The sequence below is a fragment of the Apostichopus japonicus genome, chromosome 12 (assembly GCF_037975245.1).
Source record: "Apostichopus japonicus isolate 1M-3 chromosome 12, ASM3797524v1, whole genome shotgun sequence".
In the NCBI taxonomy this organism is placed as follows: Eukaryota; Metazoa; Echinodermata; class Holothuroidea; order Aspidochirotida; family Stichopodidae; genus Apostichopus; species Apostichopus japonicus.
Genome location: NC_092572.1, coordinates 28,191,629 through 28,215,652, shown reverse-complemented (window position 1 = coordinate 28,215,652; position 24,024 = coordinate 28,191,629). Strand labels below are relative to the sequence as shown.

The 24,024-nt window shown below is 36.5% G+C and overlaps 1 protein-coding gene across 1 annotated transcript in view; it reads left to right on the top strand.

Annotated features, from left to right (window-relative positions):
• The window catches only part of LOC139977176 (uncharacterized), a 46,011-nt gene that overhangs the window by 11,519 nt on the left and 10,468 nt on the right, over window positions 1-24,024 (top strand). The window contains exons 4-18 of the mRNA XM_071986408.1: window positions 6,191-6,461; window positions 6,835-7,128; window positions 8,135-9,930; window positions 10,259-10,461; window positions 10,900-10,976; window positions 11,881-11,942; window positions 12,134-12,194; window positions 13,257-13,580; window positions 14,196-14,419; window positions 16,326-16,451; window positions 18,150-18,287; window positions 20,033-20,137; window positions 20,652-20,763; window positions 21,423-21,541; window positions 21,950-22,066. Of these exons, the coding sequence (XP_071842509.1) occupies window positions 6,191-6,461; window positions 6,835-7,128; window positions 8,135-9,930; window positions 10,259-10,461; window positions 10,900-10,976; window positions 11,881-11,942; window positions 12,134-12,194; window positions 13,257-13,580; window positions 14,196-14,419; window positions 16,326-16,451; window positions 18,150-18,287; window positions 20,033-20,137; window positions 20,652-20,763; window positions 21,423-21,541; window positions 21,950-22,066 (4,029 nt within the window). The remainder of the gene's footprint in view (window positions 1-6,190; window positions 6,462-6,834; window positions 7,129-8,134; window positions 9,931-10,258; window positions 10,462-10,899; window positions 10,977-11,880; window positions 11,943-12,133; window positions 12,195-13,256; window positions 13,581-14,195; window positions 14,420-16,325; window positions 16,452-18,149; window positions 18,288-20,032; window positions 20,138-20,651; window positions 20,764-21,422; window positions 21,542-21,949; window positions 22,067-24,024) is intronic.

Genomic DNA, 24,024 nt, shown 5'->3' with positions numbered 1-24,024 from the left:
AACAGCAACAAATGACTGTCAAGTTCAGGAGCGGGAAATTTTTCAGTAAACTCTAACGGGGAAATCCCTCATCTAGTAATAGTAACAACAAGTAGCACTTTAACCACTTTGGCCCATTTGCAACTTCTGACTTAGACAACAGGTTGCCATGGCAGCAAACACCTTTGTTTAGGCTGCATGTACCTAGGCAACCCCTTGGACTAAAAGTAGGCTACAAAGCAGAGACTATATCACATAGAATATCAGCTTTATCTGGTCTGATGATTATCTGTACCAATTAGGAGTGACTATTAGGGCTGCTAATACTTGCTAACATTCTAACAAAACCTTAATATAGCCGCAGTCCTATCTACTAAAATATATTGCTACAAATCTTTCAACCCAGAAGTTGATGGAAAGTTCAGCAAATCCTGTCACCATGGCAACTAGTAAAAGTGTAGCATTGCATCATGGGATCTAAACATAGCTCGAATAGGCGACACTTATACCAACTGAAAAATAAATGTGAGTGCATTAGAGTGACGGGTAAAGCTCGACATAATCACAGCAATACATAATAAAACTTATAAATATCCCAATGTTGTTTCTCAATGGACCAATAACCTGAAGCACTTTCAATTCTCTCACATTAATTCAATGTAGGTTAGGACTTAACCATACGCACATTATGGCTGAGGGAATATAAGTGCCATAATCAACCCTGTAAACAGCTATTAAACAATGTTCAGTTAAAATGATACAGAATTTACACACATTACAATTTAGTAATAACTGTACCTGTAGACTCACTATAGCTGTTACAGGTATTAATTCCTAAATAATAAATTCATTCTTTGTGCATTCTGCCATAACAGGAGATCAATAAACTAATTAATTCAAATTACACTTAATAAGGGCTGCTACTCTGTGTGCACATTGTTATCACAGAACTAACCTGCATAGTGCATACATTCACAGGTAATATACAGAAGGTAGGCACAATTAAACTGACTAGGCTCCTTAGGGGTTTGGGGCAAAGTTAAAAGATGAACTCTTTACCTGTATTGAAATTAATGTAACTAATTTCTTACAGTTTTCTAGCTTGTCTCTACTGCACATGCATGACAGCTTGGAGTGTCTTGGTGAATGGTAGAGTTGCTTGCAAACTTGAGTGTTTTATAGAAATTTAAAGAAAAACAAAGAAGCTTTGAGAGAAATCATTTTCCCCACCCTAGAGACAAGATTTTACTTAAGCCTTGGTCACAAATTCTCCAGGAAGTAGGCAGACTGTCTTCCCATACCTTTAACTTATTCCTCCAGAGATTACACAGAACATGAAATAACTATAAAGACTTAATCAAGAACGAAACAAAGCCTGACCTATGGGTACTGGATTTGGAATTATCATCGCCACAGTCCTAGGGATGTTTGGGATGTTTTCATCCTATGATTCAGGAGAAGTGAATTTTTTAACCTTGCGCCAACTTAATATAATATGATTTGAACATTGGAGATCGACGGTGACGTCATTGCTTCACTTCGTTGGGGTGGGGGGGGGGGGGGCTGCAGGGACGCTATCATTAGCAAGCTACACTGTAGCCAGGAAAGTTAAAATTGCTGAAGCAAAATAGGGTGTAGATGGAAATTTCCCTGTGATGTACACATTCCTGTGTAGTGAATCAAGGCCAAGCGTAGAGTGAGATCTTTTTTATTCACAGGCATATGCGAAGTCTATACACACTCCTGTGTAGCATATCAAGGCCAAGCCTAGAGTGAGATCTGATCGAGTGTGACCAATGTGATGCACTGACGTCATGTCTTGATGTAGGTCGGTCCTTAGATTCAAATTTTCTGGCAGGAAGGGCCAATGTTTCAAGCACTCTATCACAGAAACTGCAATTCATCATATGGCAAGGCTTAATAGTGAAATACTAAGACAAAAGATGATATGACAGGAAGGACTGGCCCCCATTTTTTACTAGAAAATTCCTCTAACAAACAAGTCATAACAGAGCTTGTGGTAAAGCCTGCCAGAGACCACAAAGGGAACAGTGTGCTCCTCTTTAAAGCAAACAATGGGGCTAATGATCACAAGCAATGAATGTCTGCTTTATTGCCTGCCTAAATTTTGTTAAAACAAAATCCGTATGATCAGCACCATCACTTATATTTACCATTTGAGTTTGATCAGCTGCTGCAATGATCTACTCACATTTAACTGTACAGTTTACATGCAATGTGACCAAGGCTGCAGCATATTCCTTAGTAGCCCTACGGTATACAGTACATGATATCTCAAAATATGAAACATGGATGGATGGAATAATGGATGGATGGATTGTTTACTACTAGTATGTGGATAACTAATATTGAGTAGATGATTTCTCATATATATAGTGGAGGGTCATTTGAGGTCAGCAGAAGTCACAATGTCAAGCCAATTAAAATATAGTAGCCCAACAAGGAAAATTGAATGGATGTCAAACTTAGCAGGTGGATGTCATGTAGATATGAATCACAGTGTTTTTGGTTCCTTGCTTTAGCAAAAGGAACCTATGTAGTCAGCTTGGCATATGTGTGTGTCTGTAACACTTGCTTGGGTGCACTGTAACTCAACAAGGAAAAGTTGAACTGATATCAAACTTGGTATTTAGATTCGCCATAATGAGAAGGTGGGCCCTATTGTTTTCGCTGCTTGTAAAGGTCACCAAAGGTCAGTTAGGACCAAAAAGCCAAATAATAAACAAAGCAATATATAACTCCCATTGACAGGGTGTGACGTGTTTGTTTTAGAACTAGTTGTAAATGGGGTAGGGGATCGTTTCAACCATAACAGTCGTGTGATCCAAGGTCATCAAAGGTCAATTAGGGGTCAAAAACTAGTATTTCTGCAATAGCTTGAGAACAAAATGTCTGAGTTACGCTATTGTAATCCATTAATCATCTTTGTGACAGCTTCAACCTTCTGTTGACCTCTGGTGACCTGTGTTAGTTTCTTTGGTTATTTGAATTCTTGTGGCCATATTCAGATCTCAAATGGTCTTCCGATCAAAATTGTCCATGGGTTGACCCGTGTGCGACCTTCGGGTGTAAAGTTAATCAGAGGTTAAGGTTTTTATATAAAATATATGCTAATTTTTAATAGGAGATACAGGGCAAAGAAAAACAGTTTGTCAATATTTTATAGAGCTCTGTGTTCTATAGACGAAACGGTTCTTAAGTTATGAGTCCCCAGAGGTTGGATTTGATACCTTTTTAGCAATAACATTGTGTGTGTACATTGGAGTGCATAACAATTATGCGAGAATGTGCACATCAATGAGGGGAACTTTTTAATAAAAACAGTCATGTCATCCAAGGTCGCTTATGGGCAAAAAATCTGCCCACTCATGCCAATTTTTGCAACAACTTCCAATTACAAAATATAAAATAGCTGTTATATTGGGACCAGTTGTGAATGAAGGGGCACATTTTCCAAAATAACCGTTATGTAATCCAAGGTCACCAAAGGTCAATTATGGGTTAAATATGTTTTTTTTTGGACTAGTTGCGTAAAGGGTAAGCGATCGTTTCCAAACATTATGGTCATGTCATCCAAGGTCAACAAGGGTCAAAAACTCAGTCTCCAAACTGATCAAAATTGTCTATGGTTGACCCCTGCGTGACCTTCATGCGGTTTTGTTTGGTTTTGAGAGGTGGACCTCTGTTGACCTCACATGACCTTGGAATAGTGCCTCCAGTGACCTGTATTAGTTTTTTGTTGTTGAATTTTTGAATTTGTGTGGCCATATTTTAAATGTCCATGGGTTGACTCCTGTGCAACCAAAGTTATTAAGTAAAGTTAGGATGATTCTGCAAGTTTATATAAACAAATCTAACAAAAGTCAACTGATTCTCAAAAGGACCAATCATTGATTTGTGATATTTATGGCAATGATATTGTGTGTGTACATTAAACCCTGAAATAACAATTTTAGGATAGTGCTTCTAAAGTCCTTATAAGCAAGGAACCATAGTGCCTTTGGGCTCTTGTTTAGTGATAAGATGAATCCTGCTTTCATGAAGGTCAAAATGGGAAATTCTTGTCAAAATGATACAGTATGAAAGAGAAACATGGATGGGTCTCACTGTAGTCTAGCACATGAATATCCCTCAATTGATTAGGTGAACTCTTTATCTTTCGGTTGTGGTCATAGGCCATTTGAGGTCAGCAGGGACAAAATATGTGAAAGCCTTGAAATTTATGCAATGTCTTGATTCGCAACCAGTTATTTCATCAAACCCTTATTGTAGTTTGCCATTTTGGTGTCTTATTAAGTTCCTATGCTGAAAGCATTGGAACCTATATTAAATTTCAAGTTTGCCTGTACAGTACTGTAGGTGTATTTGTGTGGGTGTATTTCTGTGTCTGCATGTGATGCCTAAACACCAAAATATTCAAGACTCCAGCCAGTTTCTTAAACTTTACACATGCAGTTGACAATGCCATCTAGACAGAGTTTGAAGTGGGAGAGGGAGTCTGATGTCCCCCTGAAAGAGGCGTCTCAGACACAGTATTGTCCACCCCTTGGATAATTTCTTTGGGTTAGGGGTTAGATGCAAAATGTGTCTATCAATTCCATCATTCTAACTGCATTGTGCAGTATAAGATTTCATGTTTTTGAACAGACTGTGGCTACAGCCCTGCACATACACCAAAGCAACTTGGAGGACGTTCTAGATTAGTTTTGTTAGAAAATGACAGACAATGGCTACAGTACAGTCCTCTGTACACACATTAAAGCATGTTAACTGTAGATGACATCCCAACAGGACCAAAACCTTCATAAATTTGTAAAACGTCACAAATGTGCAGTGTAGACTATGTACACTTAATAACAATAAAGCCCTATACATCTCAATACCTCTATGTATTAAGATATTGTAATACTTGACAGCGTCATGGTGTTTTGCTTCTTCTGCCACATTGCTTGAGCAATGCTCTTGACATATTTTCTCTTGGTACTACATGGAATCGTTTACAGAATGTAATGTTTTGTAGCCTCAAAGCATTTCAGCCACAAATTATGAGGCAATTATGGCTTAATTTGGTGCATTAATCATCTGTGGTTGCATCTCATCTGATAGAAGGTTACATCTAGGTGTCAACCACTGTTTTGCTGTGACCACCTGACCTACTGGTTCCAGAAATGCTTGCAAGCAGTAAAGCAATAAACAAAGGATGTTAGGCATCTGAAGTTTAGAGAGCTTTGTGCAAACGTGACCAGTAATACCAGTAGCCGGAAGTGTCTTACAGTTTCCCCCTGACCTGGCAGTAAAGCCTTAATTGATTTGACAATGGAGTTACAAAAGTCAAACAGCTTAGACTGAACTGTTGCAAAGATATTGTTTGCTTTGAAAGTACTATATATTATACAATTGTGAAATCATATCAAGTTTGAAAGGTCTTCTTTCAGTGAGCAGATAGCTAGTGCTCTTTTAACGATATTTTGTTTGTTGGAATTGGCTTTAAAGCACTGTACATAATGAAGGATATACATATTGTTTGTCCTTAAATCATTCTGTAAAGTAGAATAGATCAGTAATTACTTTTGCACATTACACTGTGTGCATTGAAATGTCTGTTAACAACTATACCCTAAATAATGTATATACATCTACAATAACTTTCTTACTTTCTTATTAGATAGAGGTCATAGGTCAGTTCACCTAAATATCAATAAGTTTTAGAAACAAATGGGAGAACACACAGTTAACTTTAGATGTGGTTTTGTAGATTTTCTTTCCTTCCTTACAATATATGTGATGTACAGTATATCCCATTAAGCCGATCGAGGTCAGAGGTCAGTAGCTGCTTTGACTTCATTTAGTATGTTGATCTTCTGTGCGAGAAACCAGAATCTTACTCTCTTATGTGGAGCTCAAGAGAAATTCAAGTCTCAGATGAGCTGTTGGTTACATCTCAAACATTGTCACATCTCAGAAATTTTCTGACCAAGGCTAGTCTAAAATGAAAGTTATTGATGTGATTAGTTGGCAAAGAATAACTAACTCATTGGATTGATTGACCCATTTTTTCACTTGTTCTTTTGTAAATTAATTTACTTCTTTGTAAAGCGCTTTGAGCAGTAACTTTTGTTTACTGATTTGGCGCTATATAAGCCTCATTTATTATTATTATTATTATTATTGTTGTTTCTCTCTTCCATAGGCATCCATCTTCACCTTCAGCCAACTGAAAGAAGAACTTTCTTTAAAGCTAACCCAAACTGACTGTGGGAATTTAGGCCGCTACTTTTCACTACCACCTGATCAAGTGCAGACCATTATTACAAGTCCCTTGTGCTCAAAGAACTTTCTGCTTGCCCTTGAAGAGAGAGGATACATACACCCTTCAAATGTGAATCGATTAACTGATGCACTCACTGAGCTGAAGATCAACCATACTCACTTATTAACAGAGACGTACATGAAGCTAAGAGGTAGGCCAATAATCACAAGCTCTCTTGTAATTATGTCTTTTGCTTCACCTTTGGTACTTCCAAAATGCACTTACTTAAAAAGCCATACCCCTGCCCCCAACTTGCCCTATCCCCCTTCCCCACCCCTACCCCCAGAAAGATCCCACTTTAAGTATTGATACATAACACCGGTGGTGATTTATTCTAGATGCTGGCAACCAAAATGTGCACACCAAAACATAGTACATATGTACATATGTACATTTGTACAAGTGAGCAAAAGTCACCCTGTGCCATGATGTGGATTATGCATTTATCAGTGTGCCTGTACGTATCTGTGGATATTTAACAAAAACTGGAAACTTAATTTAATGTTTTACCTTAAACATTTCAGATCAAGAAACTGAATACGATAGATTCCTCGCCGGCCTCTCTGCTCATTTGACATTTTCCATAACAGTGAAACTGTGTGATAACTTTGAAGTTAAGAACAAGAAGACAGTTATCTCCAGTCAGAATCCAGGACTCTCCTTCCTCCTGACAATTGATAAGATGGGTATCATTAATCCTTCTGATGTCAGCAAATTAGAGACTCCTTTAGAGGAATATCGTCTTCTCCAGGCAGTAGCTAAGATACACGAATACCAGTCCTTGGCACTTTCTGACAAAACAAAGGCACAAGATGAAGGTATTGTAAACTCATGTGTATGTTACAAACTTTACACTCCACTGGTACAAGTGTCAGTTTTAAGGAACATTCCTGACTTAAGACTTCATAGCTCAAACGGTTAAACACACAAAATGCACTCATTATCTAAAAATCATATGTGTGGATTACAGGATATTTTAGGGATAATGAAGAATGAGATGTCAAAATATGTTTTGAACTGAAGCACATTGATGCAACTCACAGCTTCATAGCATTGTCTGTTGTTGAGAAATATAATAATGCAGGTTTTCACTTTGGTATGATGAGTGCATTGTTCTACTGTGTAATCTGTGATGTCATACAGTGACTATACCAACAGCTCTTTCTCCTGTAAAATTAAAGTTATGATATTAATCCTTTGAAAATGTTTTAGTAGTGTCCCAGGAAGCTGCAGTTTGCAGTGTACTCAAATGACTTCACAATTAAACACTGCTCCTAATTATGGAGGAGTCCTACTTGATCAGTGACAAATAAATAAGGACAGTATCAATTCTTTCCATTTATGACAGCAATCATTGTGCAATGTTTGTCTCTAAAATAAAAGAAAATCTTTAAATTTGGATTTGTCAATAGTGGTACATGTAGTCTTTGAAAATAAATTGCAGATAGAGAACAGTATCTGATGGTATGAATGAAATATAAAAACATCTGCGTTTCCAATTGTTTCAAGTCTGGATGTATGAAACTATTTGTTATTGCTGTTTGTATTACTGAGTAATTTTTAAACTGACTAGCATGTTTGAGCAATGACACATGTCTTAGTTTGTGTTAGGTGTGAGTTTCCTTTACATTTGAAGATTATACTACTGTAGTTGTTAAGAAATGTTACGAAAGATACAGTGTTACGAGATTGCCCAAACTATTGATATCAAAGCACACTTGTTTTTCAGTATGGTAGATATTCTTTATATTGTCATAAATTGTGAAACATTTTAACTTGTTTCAATATAAATTGAACTGTGCTTTCTGTTTCCTTGTTTTAAAGACAAAGAGAGCTTATTCCTGAAATGCTTACAACAGAAGATGAAGAGTTGGTTTGAAACAATGACTCCTGTCCCCTGGATGAAGTCTTGTCAATGGAAATCTAATGATCTCTTTATTGCCAGCCGCTTAGTCTTAACAAATTCTGGTTCAAAAATAACTAGCAGAGAAGTTGACCGAAAATGTAAGCTGCACTACCTAGATATCTTTACTGAAGAAAGACTAAAAGCAGAGACTCGAATCATTCTGGAAGGACAGCCAGGCTGCGGCAAGACAATGCTCTCCTCTCAGTTGGCCTATGACTGGTGTTGTGGAAAGCTTATGGATATCCCCATGGTCATCTATCTGCCCTTAAAAATTGTTGATGACATGACAATTATTCAAGCTATCAAGATGTTCTACATCCGTAAAGGCATTCCCATTACAGAAGAGGATATTGAGTCTATGCTTAACAGTGGTAAGAAGAAAGTCTACCTCATATTGGATGGGTTAGAAGAATACAATGGTGGAACCAAAGATGGAAGTCCCTCAGAAGTCATGAGAGTAATGACAAAGGAGAAACTGTCCAACTGCATTGTTATAATCACAGCTAGGACAGATTATGCCAAGCATCTACCTCCAGGTCCAATGTTGAAGATAGGAAGCTTTGGTGAGGATGAGAGGGATGAATACATTGAAAAAGTCTACTCTAATGATGTCAAAAAGCAAGAAGAAGTAAAGGAATTGATTGATAGTGTTCCATTTATTCTTGATCTTTGTAATGTTCCACTACTCTTTGTGCTGTTAGTACATAACATTGATAGATTAGGAAAGTTACAAGTTGGTCAGCTCGACAGGGTTACTCCGTTCGTGAAGGCCATTGTAGATATTCTGTGTTCTGTGCAGGATGAGGAAGACACCTCGGGACATCTGTCATACCAGCAGCAGGAATCAGTTCGTGAAGAGGATGAGAGCAGATTAGAGAGTGAAGTTTCAATAGAACCCCACATTACGTTGGAGGAACTTGCATTTAATGGCCTCTGTAAAGGAAACCAACAATTGTTTTGGCAGAAAGACTTTGTGGATAGAAGTGTCACTAATAGCAAAGCATGGATAGATTCTGGGATACTTGTTGTTGAGGAAGGAACTCCATTTAATTCCCCTGATAGAAATCTTCAGACTGACTCAGGCAGTGGAACTCCCCAGACTGATTCCATCAGTGATGACTCACTGAACACATCTAATGTTACTTCAGAGGTAAAGAGAGGGGTATCCCCTGATCCTGATCTCTCAGCATCTGTCAGTCAATCAGAGAGAAAACTAATATTGGAATCGCAAGAGAAGAAATCAAAACCTTTGCAGAAAGGAAAAGCTGCAAAATATGTCTCTTTACAGGTTAAATTCCTTCATAAGTTAATCCAAGAGTGGTTTGCAGCAAAGTATTTAGCCCACCTCTTCTGGGGTCACAAATCAACTGAACACCATTACAAGTATCAATTGTTCAGAGAACACCTGGCTAACATAGACCCAGCTGATCTCCATTATGTCTTGCGCTTCACTTGTCACATCTGTCCTCCCAGCTTTCATTTCATTGCCAGTTTTCTAATGAGAGACTTTAAAATAGGAGATGGGGAGATTCCTGATTACATCATGAACTGCATCTGTCTTTGTTTTGCTGAGCATGATGAGTACAAAGGACACAAGTTCAAGGACATTGTCACCGAGATCTGTAGAAGAGAATCCATCAACTTCAGCTCTGGAGATAGTCGACTGCTGCTGAGGTCAAAAGTTTCTATGGTGACCTTTGCTTCAAAATCAAAGGTACAGTCACTTTTTTTTAACACTTTCCATTTCTAAAAGTAACTCCATATTCCTTAACATATTGGTAGCATGAAGATGCTTGATAAACATTTTAGCCCGTCGAAAATTATGCTTGAGTGACTTCCCAGTAATATATACTTTATTATGTTTTATGATCAAGTCAGTGTTGAATTGGTTCTCTTAGTGAGTACATTTTTTACCCCAGTCCTCTATTGCCATTGTACCTTCCCTTATTCCACGGGGCATTTAAATTTCTCAAATAGACCCTCTGTTATCTGTGAATACTGATGTCAGGTTTTAATGTGTGAAACACTCTGTTCATTTTTAGGTTCCAATAAAGCGTCTGAAGTTTTCAGATGTGGTTGAAAAAGTTACAGACAAGGCCCTTGTCTTACAGGACGATGTATGGCTTGGTATATTAGAAACTCTTGAGGCTATTGAAATGGATCGATGGGACCAGAAACTAATCGACAAAGATTATGAAGACCTTCTAAAATTCATTTTAAATTGTAAACATGTTAATGCAGCATGGTAAGTAGAAATTTAATATCTTTCGTTTATTGAAACAATGAAAACAAAACTGAGAATACATACCTACATGGAGATAGAGACAAAAATAGTTGAAGATGAATATAAGTAAAGCCAACAGGAAAGAAATAGTCACTGTTGGTATCTTTCTGTAGGTCACACAGAGTTCATTTGTAACTGTTTTGTTGTTTACATAACGGACCAATGTATCCATTCCTATTTAATCAGGATATTGAGAATATATGCACATTCAATATTACTTTTATGAAATATATACAATGCATGGAGAAAAAAAGGACACAATGCATTGTAAACACTCATCAAAAACTCAACAGTGAAATGAACAACTAAAACATATGGTTCAATATTTTAACCTTTGCTGCTAAGAACTTCTGTATATAATAACAGTGTATATTGTTTCTTCACTTTCTTTAACCCTAGTTTACTCTTTCCAAGTCCACCGAAGGATGTGACAGATGACAAGATTCTGAAAGCCTTACAATCCCGAAATATTTCAGGTACAATGTCACTTAGTAATTAATGAATACCACTTTTGTTTGGTTATGTAAATTAAGTCCCATGGTAGCATGTTGTAGGTAAATACTTACCACACAGTCAAAGGAAGTAATGTGTAGTCGACTTGACATTTAAAACAAGTAAAATCTACATTGGTTTTCTAACATCTTTGTTTGAAGCACTTTGTAATGTACTCAAAGTATAGAGAAATAACTTGGATCAATTGAGTTTTGATTCCTTGTCAAAGGCAACACAAATCTGCATCATATTGATGGTGTATATATGGGTGAATTTAGAGCTATACTGAGTTTGTGAGAAGCAGTTTTCATTTGAGATAACATGAGTTACTGTAAAGTCTGAATACTCTGTAGAAATGACAAACTTCTCCAAAACTACAGCATCAATGAACTTAAGCATATATGGCATGTGGATTCACTTTACATTGATGAGTGCAAGAACCCTTTTGTTTTCTTTGTGGAGGTCAAAAGTCTAGAAACCTTGTCACAACAAAAACTCCAAGTGTAAAGGGTGGCTGAATTTTTGCACTTCTATGTAGATCCAGTAGTAAGTTGGTTTTCTGGTTGTTTAATGTACTTGATATAAAGAAGATCATGAGAGAGATCAGACTGAGGCTATTCTCTGATTTTCATTTATCACTTACACTTAATTTCTGCAAGCATAACAGTATTTCTCACAAATTGGTAAACAATCAGTTGTTACTTTTCAATCAGTTGTTTACGAAACACATAGTTATTTGCAGATCTAGTCTAGAACAAGATGTTACTGCAATTTCTTGGCAACAAATTGTCACCATTTAGCGAATAGTAAAATCATTAATTTAAGAGAATTGCAGTTCTATTTGCAATAACCACAACAGTTATATGTGATCAAATATGCTCTTTGCAGTTGAATGGACCATTGGAGCCAATGTAATTCACACTTTAGATGTGCACACTGGAAAATGGCCGGTGAGATAAACATAATCTTTTCTTGTTTTTGTCAAATGATAAAGTGTTATTTGTTAAAATGCAAGTTTGTAAGCATTTTTCCATCGTATATTTGTTTTGATTGTTGATATGGAGAAGTTCTGTCAGTTACCAGCAAATCTAAATTGATAATTGTTTCTATTGTATTTATCTGGAATTATTTCTTCCTCCAGATGGAGTTTAGACTACACAGTAGGAGCTCTAATGAACCATCAGCAACAAAAGCAGTTAAAGGTGTGTCTAGCTTAAACTTATTTATTTTAAACTTTATGATTCCCAGAACCAAGGAGATAGTTACTGGAATAACTCTTTTTTTAGAAAAGGGATCATGATTGACTTATTGAAATTGAGATAAGAAGAGTTTTACAAAGTAAACATTTTATAAAAATATAATTGAAGATGTAATACTGTAGCAATGATGAATAATTGAATAATGTGAATAACAATGGCAGCACTAGCCTTTGACATAGTTTGTAGTTTAGTAGATAGGCTGAGATATGGCAATCTTCAAAGCATGTAATCTTTGGGGATATAAAGATAAATCCTGACCTTAGTGTGGAACTATCCAGGATGAAAAATGAATTAGGTCTTAGGTAGCATTTTGACACCCACAGAGAAGAGAACACTCTTGAGCTGGTAAAGTAAATCAGAACAGTTATAGTCTGTGTGGTAACACCATAAACAGTGTGCTTCGTTAGATTCAAGCAAACGTGCAATGGCACATGACAATTTAGTTGGATCGAAGTGGAAAGGGAAAGTGACATTGTGTGACCTTTCCCTCTTATTTCACACTTCTATCATGCTGTGATTTACCTAACATGAGCAGTTAAGATTGTTCATATTGCATAAGCTGGCCTTTAACAGATGTAGCACTGTATACTGACAGATGTGATACCCTTTTTACCAGTTGTTCAACATTGTTTAATGAAATCTTTCATGATGCCTGAACATACAATATCTGTGGGTCTCATACAGGACCATACAAAAGGTTCACATATGGTAAAGCTATGTCTAACTGTAATACTCAGCAAGTTTATGGACTTGAATTTGCATAATTTATATGAAAGCTTATGCATTAAATAAATAGTAAGGTCGATGGCTCAATAAGGAGTTGAACTGACCATGGAGCTATAATGACACACTTTAGAGAACAAATTAACATACTTTATTGAGGCAACAGTGTTACTAGACTACACCGATTGATGTTTAAACTATATAATTGGAGATTACTGGCATGTTTGTTTTGTAACTAATTTGTGATGCTATTCATGATATTCTCTTTACACTCATTACTAGATATTGACTTGGACACATCTCTTAGCATACAATCTTTGGTTAACAAGGAAGGAGGGATTCTAGAGATACCAGGGACTGGTGTTAAACTAGAGATTCCTTGTGGTGCTATTGAACAGGAATGCTTGATCCAGATGAGAATCATACCAATCAGTTTTCAAGAAGAGTCTAAATCATCATTTACCAGTAACTCAACAGTAGTAGTGGAACTTCTACCTGATAATCTGAAGTTACATCAGCTAGCAAAACTCACCCTGCCACACTGTCTGCAGTTGAAGAACACTGGTGAACGTAAAGCCATGGTGTACAGCAGTCACCATGCTAAAGGTACTTTATATATGAAGTGTAGGAACTCTGACTAAGCTAGACATGGAAGAGACACCAACACCCCACAGTATATGTATACTGGATGTATTGTTCATTCCTGGTATGCAGTATCTGTCACACCTACCAAGACTATATTAGTGTCTATGTTGCCTTTAGTGTTGTCAACAGATAATCGACAGTGTGTTTAGGTTTCATAATCTTGATGCATGCAGCAGTCTTCACATGAAGAAATATTTGCTTGCTAAATGATTGTAAAAAAATTCTTTTTCACAACAAAGATATGCAGTACATATTTTAATGTTGCTAGCTAATACAGCTGTCATCATTCCATACATGTTATAAGTTGACTTTCAGAAATAATAGGAGTATAACATTTCATCACAATATAACTTAGTAGGTAAAGATGTTAATATAACCATCATAATGAAATCTAACGATGTCTTTTGTGCAATTTTAACTCACTACAAGTACCGCTGGGTTGCAAGCAAAAATTATTCTGGGAAGTTCTTTATGAACTTCTGCATTATCTGTAAAGTGTGTGCTTGAAAAGAAAGGAAAATTAAGAATTGACAGTATCAACTTTTTAGGCTCCTGCTATACTTTGTTTTGATACAGGTTCTAAGCCAATGTGGAGACCAAAACCTAATGTTTTGTATCAGCTGAATGACACAAACTGTGTAATCTGGATTGAAAGCTTTTCCTGGGAGACATGTGAGATTGATGGCAAGATCGTTGAATTTAAGAAGATCCAAGTCTATGCTGCTGGTAACCTGAACCCACTTTCTAAAATAATACCCATACACGTTGGCTTCTACCCTAAACTGCCAGGTGAAAGACCGGTGAGTCAAAGTAAATGATTATCATTGTTGCAATAAATTGTTAGCTACATCTGTTTGTAATGTAATAATTTTAATTAGTGTAATTAAACAGTGAAACAATAAAGCCACTAACACGTGGTTCAAGTTATTTGAAATGTTATTTATGTTAAACACAAATCAACTTACAGGACATACTACACTTAGAGTGCGAGTATCCAGTTGCATGAGTATGATTATGATGCCCAAGTGCAAGTATGAGTACAGGAAACGTACATGAGTAGGAGTATTAGTAAAGGTAAAACTCTATTTCTGATATATGTGTGATGTTTAATCTCCTAAGTCAGAATTTTGCAAAGGAAACTTGTTCTATTTTGTCAGAAATTGATGGAAATCACTAGATCTTTTTGTACATTATCAAGATCGATTTTCCATTTGGAGAGAACTTGCAGGAGGGAACAAGAAAGGGACATCAGGAGGGGGGGGGAAGGGGGGTTCTGAGAGCAGTGCTCCCAAATTTGTAGTCCAAACAAGGTATAACACCAATTAATAGTTTTATAGTATTATTGTTTGTAAAAACACGTAGTAACATGCGATTTAACAAGAGGCGAGTAATTAATACAAAGGATCAAGTAATTGGAAAATTAGACACCTTCTTTAGTTAACGACACCGAAAAGATTACAAAAACACTATTAGTAAGCTACACTACAGTACAGTTGGTATACAATATAGAACTCTTTGTTTGGGAAAGAGGCAGTAGATTTTATGAAAAGTTGATATAAGTGTGTATATGTGTGCTGGCTGGGGGGGGGGGGGGGGTGGATGTTTCGATTACTTGGAAGAGAAACATCTTTAATGGTGAAATCAGCCACAGTATGTGCATGCAAAAACATCTCAATGTTAGAGAATTTTACTCGAGGTAGATATCAAGATTTCACACTCGAGCAGTGTTTAAGAGATGCCATAGTGCATATTTTTACAAAATTTTGGATTACACTTAATATTGTAATGATAATGATAACCATAATGATAATGATGTTCCATAATGAAGTGTACACTCACTGTATACAACATGTTGTGAAGTTGTTTGAAAGTAAAATATATGCAGCAAATGTATCCATACAAGATTAGGGAAATTACTGCAGTCATAATAAATATGGAAATAGACATGGGTGTTTGACTAAAAAAGTAGTGAGTACAGTAAAGATTAGGAGTTCGGCAAAATGTACTCATCTACGAATGCAAACTCCGGGGATACAAGTCTGTTACATAATGCTCATGTTAGACATCCGGCTTGTTGTCAAACATAATAATCTGATACAATATAGAATACCTCTGCTCTATATGCTATGATTACCTATATAGTTTTCTAAAGGCCTCATGGTAAATGGGCAAATCTGCGTTTAACTCATAACATATAAAAACTTGTCAATCAGCATCAATGTCCAGAGATGAGCCCACGCTGGGCGGCACTAAAATTACCGCCCAGCACTGTCTTAAAAATTGTGAATCCCGCCCAGCACTATTATCATCTAAAGTCCCGACATTTGTAACATTATAATCAACAGAAATTAGGCCACATGTATCCTTGTTTCCTCCCATTTGTCAAATTCACGTAAATACAGGTGCGGAGATATGGAGTAGGGGTGGCTTTAAGCTGCAGCATGCAGTATCACACTATCCTAGCTCTGTATACAACTTCAAAAATCGAAATGTCACCCCTGCCCTTAGACCTCTCCCCCAGGGCGGCGATCAGTATACCCGGCACTCAGAAAATCCCGGGCACATCCCTGAATGTGATAATAATATCAAGTTGGGATGACATTTCATAGAGATTGAAGCACAAGTATTAGGTCTAAGCACGTTAATTTCACATGGATGTATTGATTATATCTCTTTGTTTTATCAATACTTTGTTTTTCTGTCAAGAATAATTTGCAAATTTTGGAAGAAATTCCGTTCATATTTCGGAAAGAGGGAAACTTGCCTTTGAAGATAATATTTAAAGAGGTACAGCCAAAGTCCTGGAAATATACAGGAGAGGAAAAAGTGAAGGTAATTGTATTTGATTTCTTCTTGTTGACCAATTAACACAGGTTTAAGATTCATGTGTGCTTCGGAATGCCTGCATATTAAGCACCGGTCTGTGAAGATGTTCAAGTTGTTTCCCCTGCCAGGGGCTCCATAAACCTTACACCTAAAGTATAGTGTGTCAAAGGTCATTTGGGGTTAAGGCAGGTCCAAAGATAAAAACCTTCAAAATGCTTCAGGATGAAAGTTTATGGAGTGGGTGGTTGGTTGATGAGTTGGCACAAATGTTTTACAAGGATAAGAGGTCAAAGGATGTTTCAGGGAATAATTAACTGAAAAGTGAAATATTTTTCATATGAATCTTTTTATTTGGCATCGATATCATGAATCCAAGTAGCAGTAATCAGTAATGTAAGGTCTAAGGTTCTTATTGAAGCTATTACGTAGCAAACAAACGAAAGCATGCTTTTCCAACTTGAATATGTTCTAGATGCTTGTTCAGATTTTCAGCAAGCTTGGTTTAAACAGTTCAGTGGCATGCATCGGATTTGGAAGGTGGGGGGGGGGGGCAGACTTTACAGACTGATATTGGGAGGTGTCTGGTGGGAGTGGTGCCCTACCCGTTTGGAAAGTTTTTTACTTCGAAAACTAGCTAGGCACATATTTTTGTTACCATTTACTACTTTCAAGCTTGTACAATTGTTGAGAGAAAAAAACATAATTTTTACAGATTATTCATAAATTCATGAAGAAAAAACATAACTCACTCGGAGACATAGAATTAATGCTAACATGGAATATAGAAACAAGAAGGATGAGGCATGTTTGAGTTTCACCCTTGAAGGAGGGGGAGGGGGGATGGAAGGGGAACAGTATGTGATACTGAATTAACACAGAAACGTAATGTGCGGTGTCCTAATTGATATTACAGCTGATGTAGATAAAGGGTTATTCACTGACTAAGTGATATCCCTGACAATGATCTTCCCCAGACTATCAACATAGGTGGGACCCCCCCCCCCCCATTTGCATGCCACTGGAAGGTGGCACAATATTAAGTACAGCATAATATTTCAGGGCTGATTTTGTACATGTTACAGACATGAAGTCGGTTACAGTATATAATTTCCCACACGGTCAAAATTATTCACACTGTACCAAAACATTGTTGGTAGATAAGTCAAGCCCAGTGGTCAAACTGTTCCCTGGTTTGATGTCTGTTAAATGGAAATTTTTTTCAAGGGATGTTAATTGTCAAAACTATTTCTTAAGAATGAACTTGATTCAGTCAGTGACTAAGTTGATCTACATTAAGAGTTTATTGTAATCCAGTGGATAGTTTCTGTCAATCACAACAATTGTCTGCATATATTTTGAGGTGGGGTTCGGACTAAGGTCATATTTCTCAGATTAACCATTCCATCTCCAAAGTAAGTATTTACTTTGATAGTTTGCAGAAAGGCTCCCATAATCTGGAAGGGGACAAACAGTAGTATCTCAAATCAGTTTGTTATATGTTTACACAAAGAGCCTATGGTGTTTGAAACTTCATAGTTTTCAAAATTTAGTCACTTTGCCAAAGTCAAAAGGGGGATTGTTGGTTGAGGGCAACAAAGGCAAAACTGTCACTTTAGAATAATAAATGCTTGAGTATTGCACATTTCAAAAAAAGGAAACCTGCCCTACATCAGATGACTAACAGTTAATTTCACTTTGCTGCAGACAATACCTTATTTATACGTAGCAGCCCCTGTGGTCTGTCGGCGTTCATTTTTCTTCGAGAAGGTTGGAGAAGAAACTTGTTTTTTAGTCTTCGAAGCTGCTCAGGAAGATCCAGTAGAGTTGATTGTCGACTTCAAGGTTTGTGAACAGTTTATATTTATCTTGCCTTTAAGTTTATTATCACTTGACATCATTTATCAGCTGCCTATGTGAATTCTTTGACTTTTTTGTTAAGAGGAACTTGTTCTTCAATACAAAACTATTGAATATGTTCTACCTCAGTGCTTGCATGTACATTGAAAACAACATATATTTTCATTTATTAAGCCATTAAAGCTCTTATGTATTGTTCTAGTAATTATGCTATGATCTATGCATGCTTGAAATTAGGTCTTTAACTGACACATATTGATATCTCATACTGTACCTACACATAGTATCCTGGCAATGGGATATTGTACCCTAAAACCGTTGTAGGTTCCTTGCTGGAAGCAAAAAAACCTATTCTGTCAGGTTGGCATGTGCATGTGTAAGGGCCTGTTTGTATGTGACACCCTAGTTTGGAACATGTCAAGGTAGGTAACTTCTGCAGTTCTCATATTATTCACATGTCTTCCCCATAATTTAGTCCAAGATCCGTAATGATTTTGAGGGAGGTCAAATGTCATTTGCTGTCAGCAAAGGACAAATGTGAAAATCGCCAGAACCTGATCATCAAAGGAAGTTTAGTATACATGGTAGGATATCCGTTGTAGTGTAAAGTACTTAGAGAATTTGGCGTAGTCACAGTTCATATAAAGGTCACCAGGGTCAGAACTTGAAATCCTTGTAAACACGATATCTGCTGATAGGAAACTTTATTAGCTCTCATATTTAACACTTCTCTTTCAAATACTGACTTCTAGAACCCTTCTATTTTGGGTGTAGGTCAAAGGTCATTTGGGGTCAGCTGAAGTGCCAAAGTTCTGTATCTTGAGAACTTTGCCTACAAAAGAGAACAAATATGCATGCTGCATTACCAAATGATAATAAAATTGCTCCACTATGTGCTATAGGTGAAAGCTCATTTAAGGTTTACAGAAGTCAAACCTACCCTACAAATGTTCTAAAAGTCAAGTCTCAATGAAGATATGAATCCTGATTTGACTTCCCCATATGTAGTAGAATGTCTTTGCTGTTTTAGGTGGAGGTCTAAGGGTCAACTCAGGTACTTGCAAAATGAACTTCAGCCAGGATTAGCTTGCCAACCCCCCTGTGCTGCATATGAAATGTATTTAAAGGCAAGTAACCACTGGGAGGGGTTTCCCTCTGGTTATATTTTTAGGAATTCTGTGTTAGTTATATATTTAATAGATCAGTTGAGGTCCCCATTTGTCAAATTATAAAAATATTTCAGCATGGTAACTCCAAAAGTGAAGCTCGGATAAAATTCATAATTGGAGTTAACAAAAATAGTAATGATGTTGACCTCTGGTTAACTCAAATGACCCTTTCACCTATATTCAAATGGATATGATTCTAAGGCAATAATTATGGGAAACTTCAGTAATACAGCTTGCATGACCTTTGTACCTGGAATGTGGATCTGCTTTAGTAAGTACACATATCCTTTCAGTTGAACTCCAAATGTAACGTTTGGTTGAGCTTCATACTTGCTATGTAATGTTGCTCGAGTATAGGAATTAAACGATGAAAGGTCTTTTAAGGTCACGAAAGTCAAAGTATGAACATTTTGTGAATTCACCTTTCAATCTTGTCTGCAGTGCTGCACTTAATATCCTCAATTGTGAAGGATTCACTTTTTAGCCCAATTATAGCTACCTGTTTACTAGTCAATATTATCATAATGTGTGTCTAACTCATTTCAACGTATTAAATTGCAGGACATATCAGCATCCTCCCTCTCAAGCAGTCCTGTGCCATCACAGTCAGCAGATGTCCCACGCTCAAAGAAGAGACGCTTTAATGAATCTACAGCTGCAGTGACGGTAAATTTCAGTATATTTGTCATCTCAGCATATCTTCCAAAGTAATGTTATTTTGACTGTAAAACTATATTAATAGCAAACAGAAAAGCAAGCCTGTAAAGGACGGATTACAAGTGACAGTGACAATGTTGGATGTTGGAGTTTAGATCATTTCAGAACATATATCTTATGTTGGAGCTTGAGGAATTGACAACATTGCATACTCTGCATGATGACTTAACAACCTACTAAACTGCCAATTTGGCTCATAGAATGAAGAAAGTAAAGACACACTTTCCATATTGTTGCTTTCTAGCCAAATGCAATACCAAATTGTACCATCTTTACCAATGTAATTCAGTTTGTAATTATTGCTTTAAGTTACACATTCATATTAAGCTCTTGTCTATACTGAATGATTCATAAATAACTTTTTTAAGAGATAAAAAATATACAATTAAGTCATGTCAAAGTGTGAGTGATAAAAACTTATTTGAAGACATTGAAGAAGTCTGATTGTATCTTTGTATTTCAGAGTACTGATTCAATGCCAAGCTTTTCTCAAGAAGTCCCAACTGTTTCCAATGAACAGCGTCAGAATACCATGATACCAGATTATCATAGTAACCCTTCAATGGTGCCACAAGGTAAATGTGGAATGTATACAGAGTGTATCACCTTACCATTTAAAAAATTACTTTATTTTAGTGAAAAATAGAAAATGACATTCATAAATAATTGAAATATTCACAGTATGTACAGTAGCACTAATATGTTGATTAGAATGGTTACTACATTAAAATCGCCATCTTTAGCCAATGAATATTAACTGTTGATCATTTAGAAGACAGATACAGTACATTTGTACATTAAGAGAAGAGCTGCATTGTCAAATTGATGTGTGACATTGAGATTGAACATTCTTTGTGCACAACGATACTCTACATATCACATTTGATTATACTTTTGTCATTGTGCAAATAATTTAAAAAAATGTGGTTACTGTGAGTAGCTGTGGAATGCGTTAAGAGTATAAGAAACTATGTAAAATATAAGAAATGGAGGAATTTCAATGTGCAATTGATCATATCCACTTGACCAACACTTACACTCAAAGACAGTTCGGCTATTAGAAACTACCATGTGACAACCGATTGTCTGAAACATATTCTTTAATAAGAGTTCGTACAAGTTTAGCTACCAGTGTTTCCACAACCAGGCAGTTTCCAACCTCAGGCCAGGAGATATCTGTGGAGAAAGAACAAACATGGCTAAAGATGCAGTATATCTAATTGCTTACATTTAGGAGAAACCAGAAGTGACAATCAACGTGTAGCTGCACCAACTTGGCCTACAGAGCAAATAGCTCAAAGCATGCCAATCCACACACTTCCTATGGAAATAGAGGCAACGGATGGAAGCAAGGTAATAACTTTTACATATTACACTAACATATTAACTTGAAAGACTTCTGAGCATGGTTTACTACTGTTCATAGCTAATAGTAATGAGTCGTATGATTGTTTGTAATTCTTAACTAGATCATGTTCGTGTTGTGTCCATGGTTTGTACACAACCATCATAGATGTTAGGATGTAGACAAAAGTTCAAAATTCTTAAATGTATTAAGAGGTTTAAGAACAAATGGTAATCTAGTATAACACACTGGTTATACAAATAAATATGTTTTGTCATTCCCTTCCTTTAGTTCATACTATTATGTCCATTGTTTATTGTTTGTAAAACGACTATTGATGTGTGGAGGTGGATCAAAAGTTAAAAATTGTTGTTTTTGAAGTTTTGTATAACTTGTATTATTAATTCTGATCGCAGAAAGTACTGGCTACATCTCTCTCGGGGAGTTCTCAAGCATTACAGCCAAGAGATGTGAGACTTTCCCAACAGACAAGAGTTGATGCATCTTCACCAGTTGAAGATGCCACTTTGTGGGTAAAGTGTTAACAGTTAATAAATTATTTTTTCTTTTTGAGAAAAGCTTGGCAGATCCATCATTTAGTATCATGTTGTAGTACACAAGATACTCAGAAGGAGTCTGGATATAAAGGAACTTCGTCATGCTTCAATGGATGTAAATAAACAATATATGGTATACATGATTTGTCATTCTGTAATCAATACATTAAATCCTGTGTCATACAATCTTTAAACTTGGGGACTAATAGAGAACTGGTATGAGTACACAAACTATTCTAGAACAGGGCTGAGTATGAGAACACATAGCTATGCTAGAACAGGGCTGAGTATGAGTACACATAACTATGCTAGAAGAGGGCTGAGTATGAGTACACATAACTATGCTAGAACAAGGCTGGGTATAAGTACACATACCTATGCTAGAACATGGCTGAGTATGAGAACACATAACTATGCTAGAACAGGGCTGAGTATGAGTACACATTACTACGCTAGAACAGGGCTGAGTATGAGAACACATAACTATGCTAGAACAGGACTGAGTATGAGTATACAAACTATGCTAGAACAGGGCTGAGTATTAGAATACATAACTATGATTTCTATCCCTCCCATAAAGGTTCAGGCCCATACACAAACAGTGGGAAGAAATTTTGAATTTGTAATTTTTTGTTACCCCAACCTTCCATTTTGAGCTATTTATGAGGACTTAAGTTAAAGCCTGAGTATGCCTCTGAATGCACCATTTGACAATTGTTATTTCTTTATATCTTTTTATTCCATGATTCCTTGCCAAAGTCAAAGTCCAAAAGACTTGTAAACAACTCACAAAGTAGAAGTTGGATGAAATCCATATGTAGCACAATGATGCATGTTATTGAGAGAGGACACATTTTGTTTTTTTAGTTCAAATGCCATTTGAGGTCAACAGAGGTTACAGTCTGAAAACTTGTGTAAGCTCTCTACTCAAAATGGAATGCTTAAAAATACTTATTGAGTCCAAAACACTTTTTTTTGTTCAAAGTTCAAAGGTCTTTTTAGGTAGATAGTAGTAAAAATATTACAGCTGTATATAGCTTGACCAATGACAGAATAGGTGAAAACTTGCAGTTAGATGATTGTTGCCCCATATTATGTGTACTACCTTCACCTATCCAAAACAAATAATTACAGATTTATACCACCCTTTCAGAAGGTTACACATTAATGTTGAGGAAGGGTGGGATTGCAGCATTCAAATGAAATTTTATATGTTAAATGGGTTAGGAATAGGGTCCATTTCATACTTAGGGCTTCACTGATAATTTTACCATAGTGGTCACCATTTCTGAAATCTACTATGAGGTCCCAGTTCTATATGTCAGAGAGCCAAAACATTCAGCACTCATAATATCTGACATCCTGGTGACAGACAACATTAAGTCTTAAATTGCCGAAATGAAATTAGGAGCAACAATATGACAGATCTACTACCTGCTTACAAAATGACTCTCATATCATTTTTTTAATTTTTGACCACAATATCTTCGACAAGTGGCATTCCTATATGTCACTAACTGTCACAGGATTTGACCTTTACTCTTTTAGGTGACAGAGATTTTCCACTTATGACACTGCTGTTGTCAAGTTTCAAAAGATAATGACTTTGCATTGTCAGGTTCTTCTAGTGCTTGTTTCTAGGACATATTTTCCCAAGTTGCTCAATCAATCAGGTTATTCCATATAAATCTGTACTCCAGCACCCAAAGTAAGGTGTCACAAGTCTTATTGTGCTTATATTAAATATGCTGTATGCCATTTGTATGTGTGACAGATGGGGATGTGCACCAAATTCCACACTACAAAGATATCTATAGGTGTAAACTCCATTAGTGGTCGCTTTGTCTGCAATCATGCAAGACGAAAATATGCGCCCAGAACGAGGAAATTGCAAAAATTTTTAAACAAATCACATGAGCATTGTGCGTGGCACA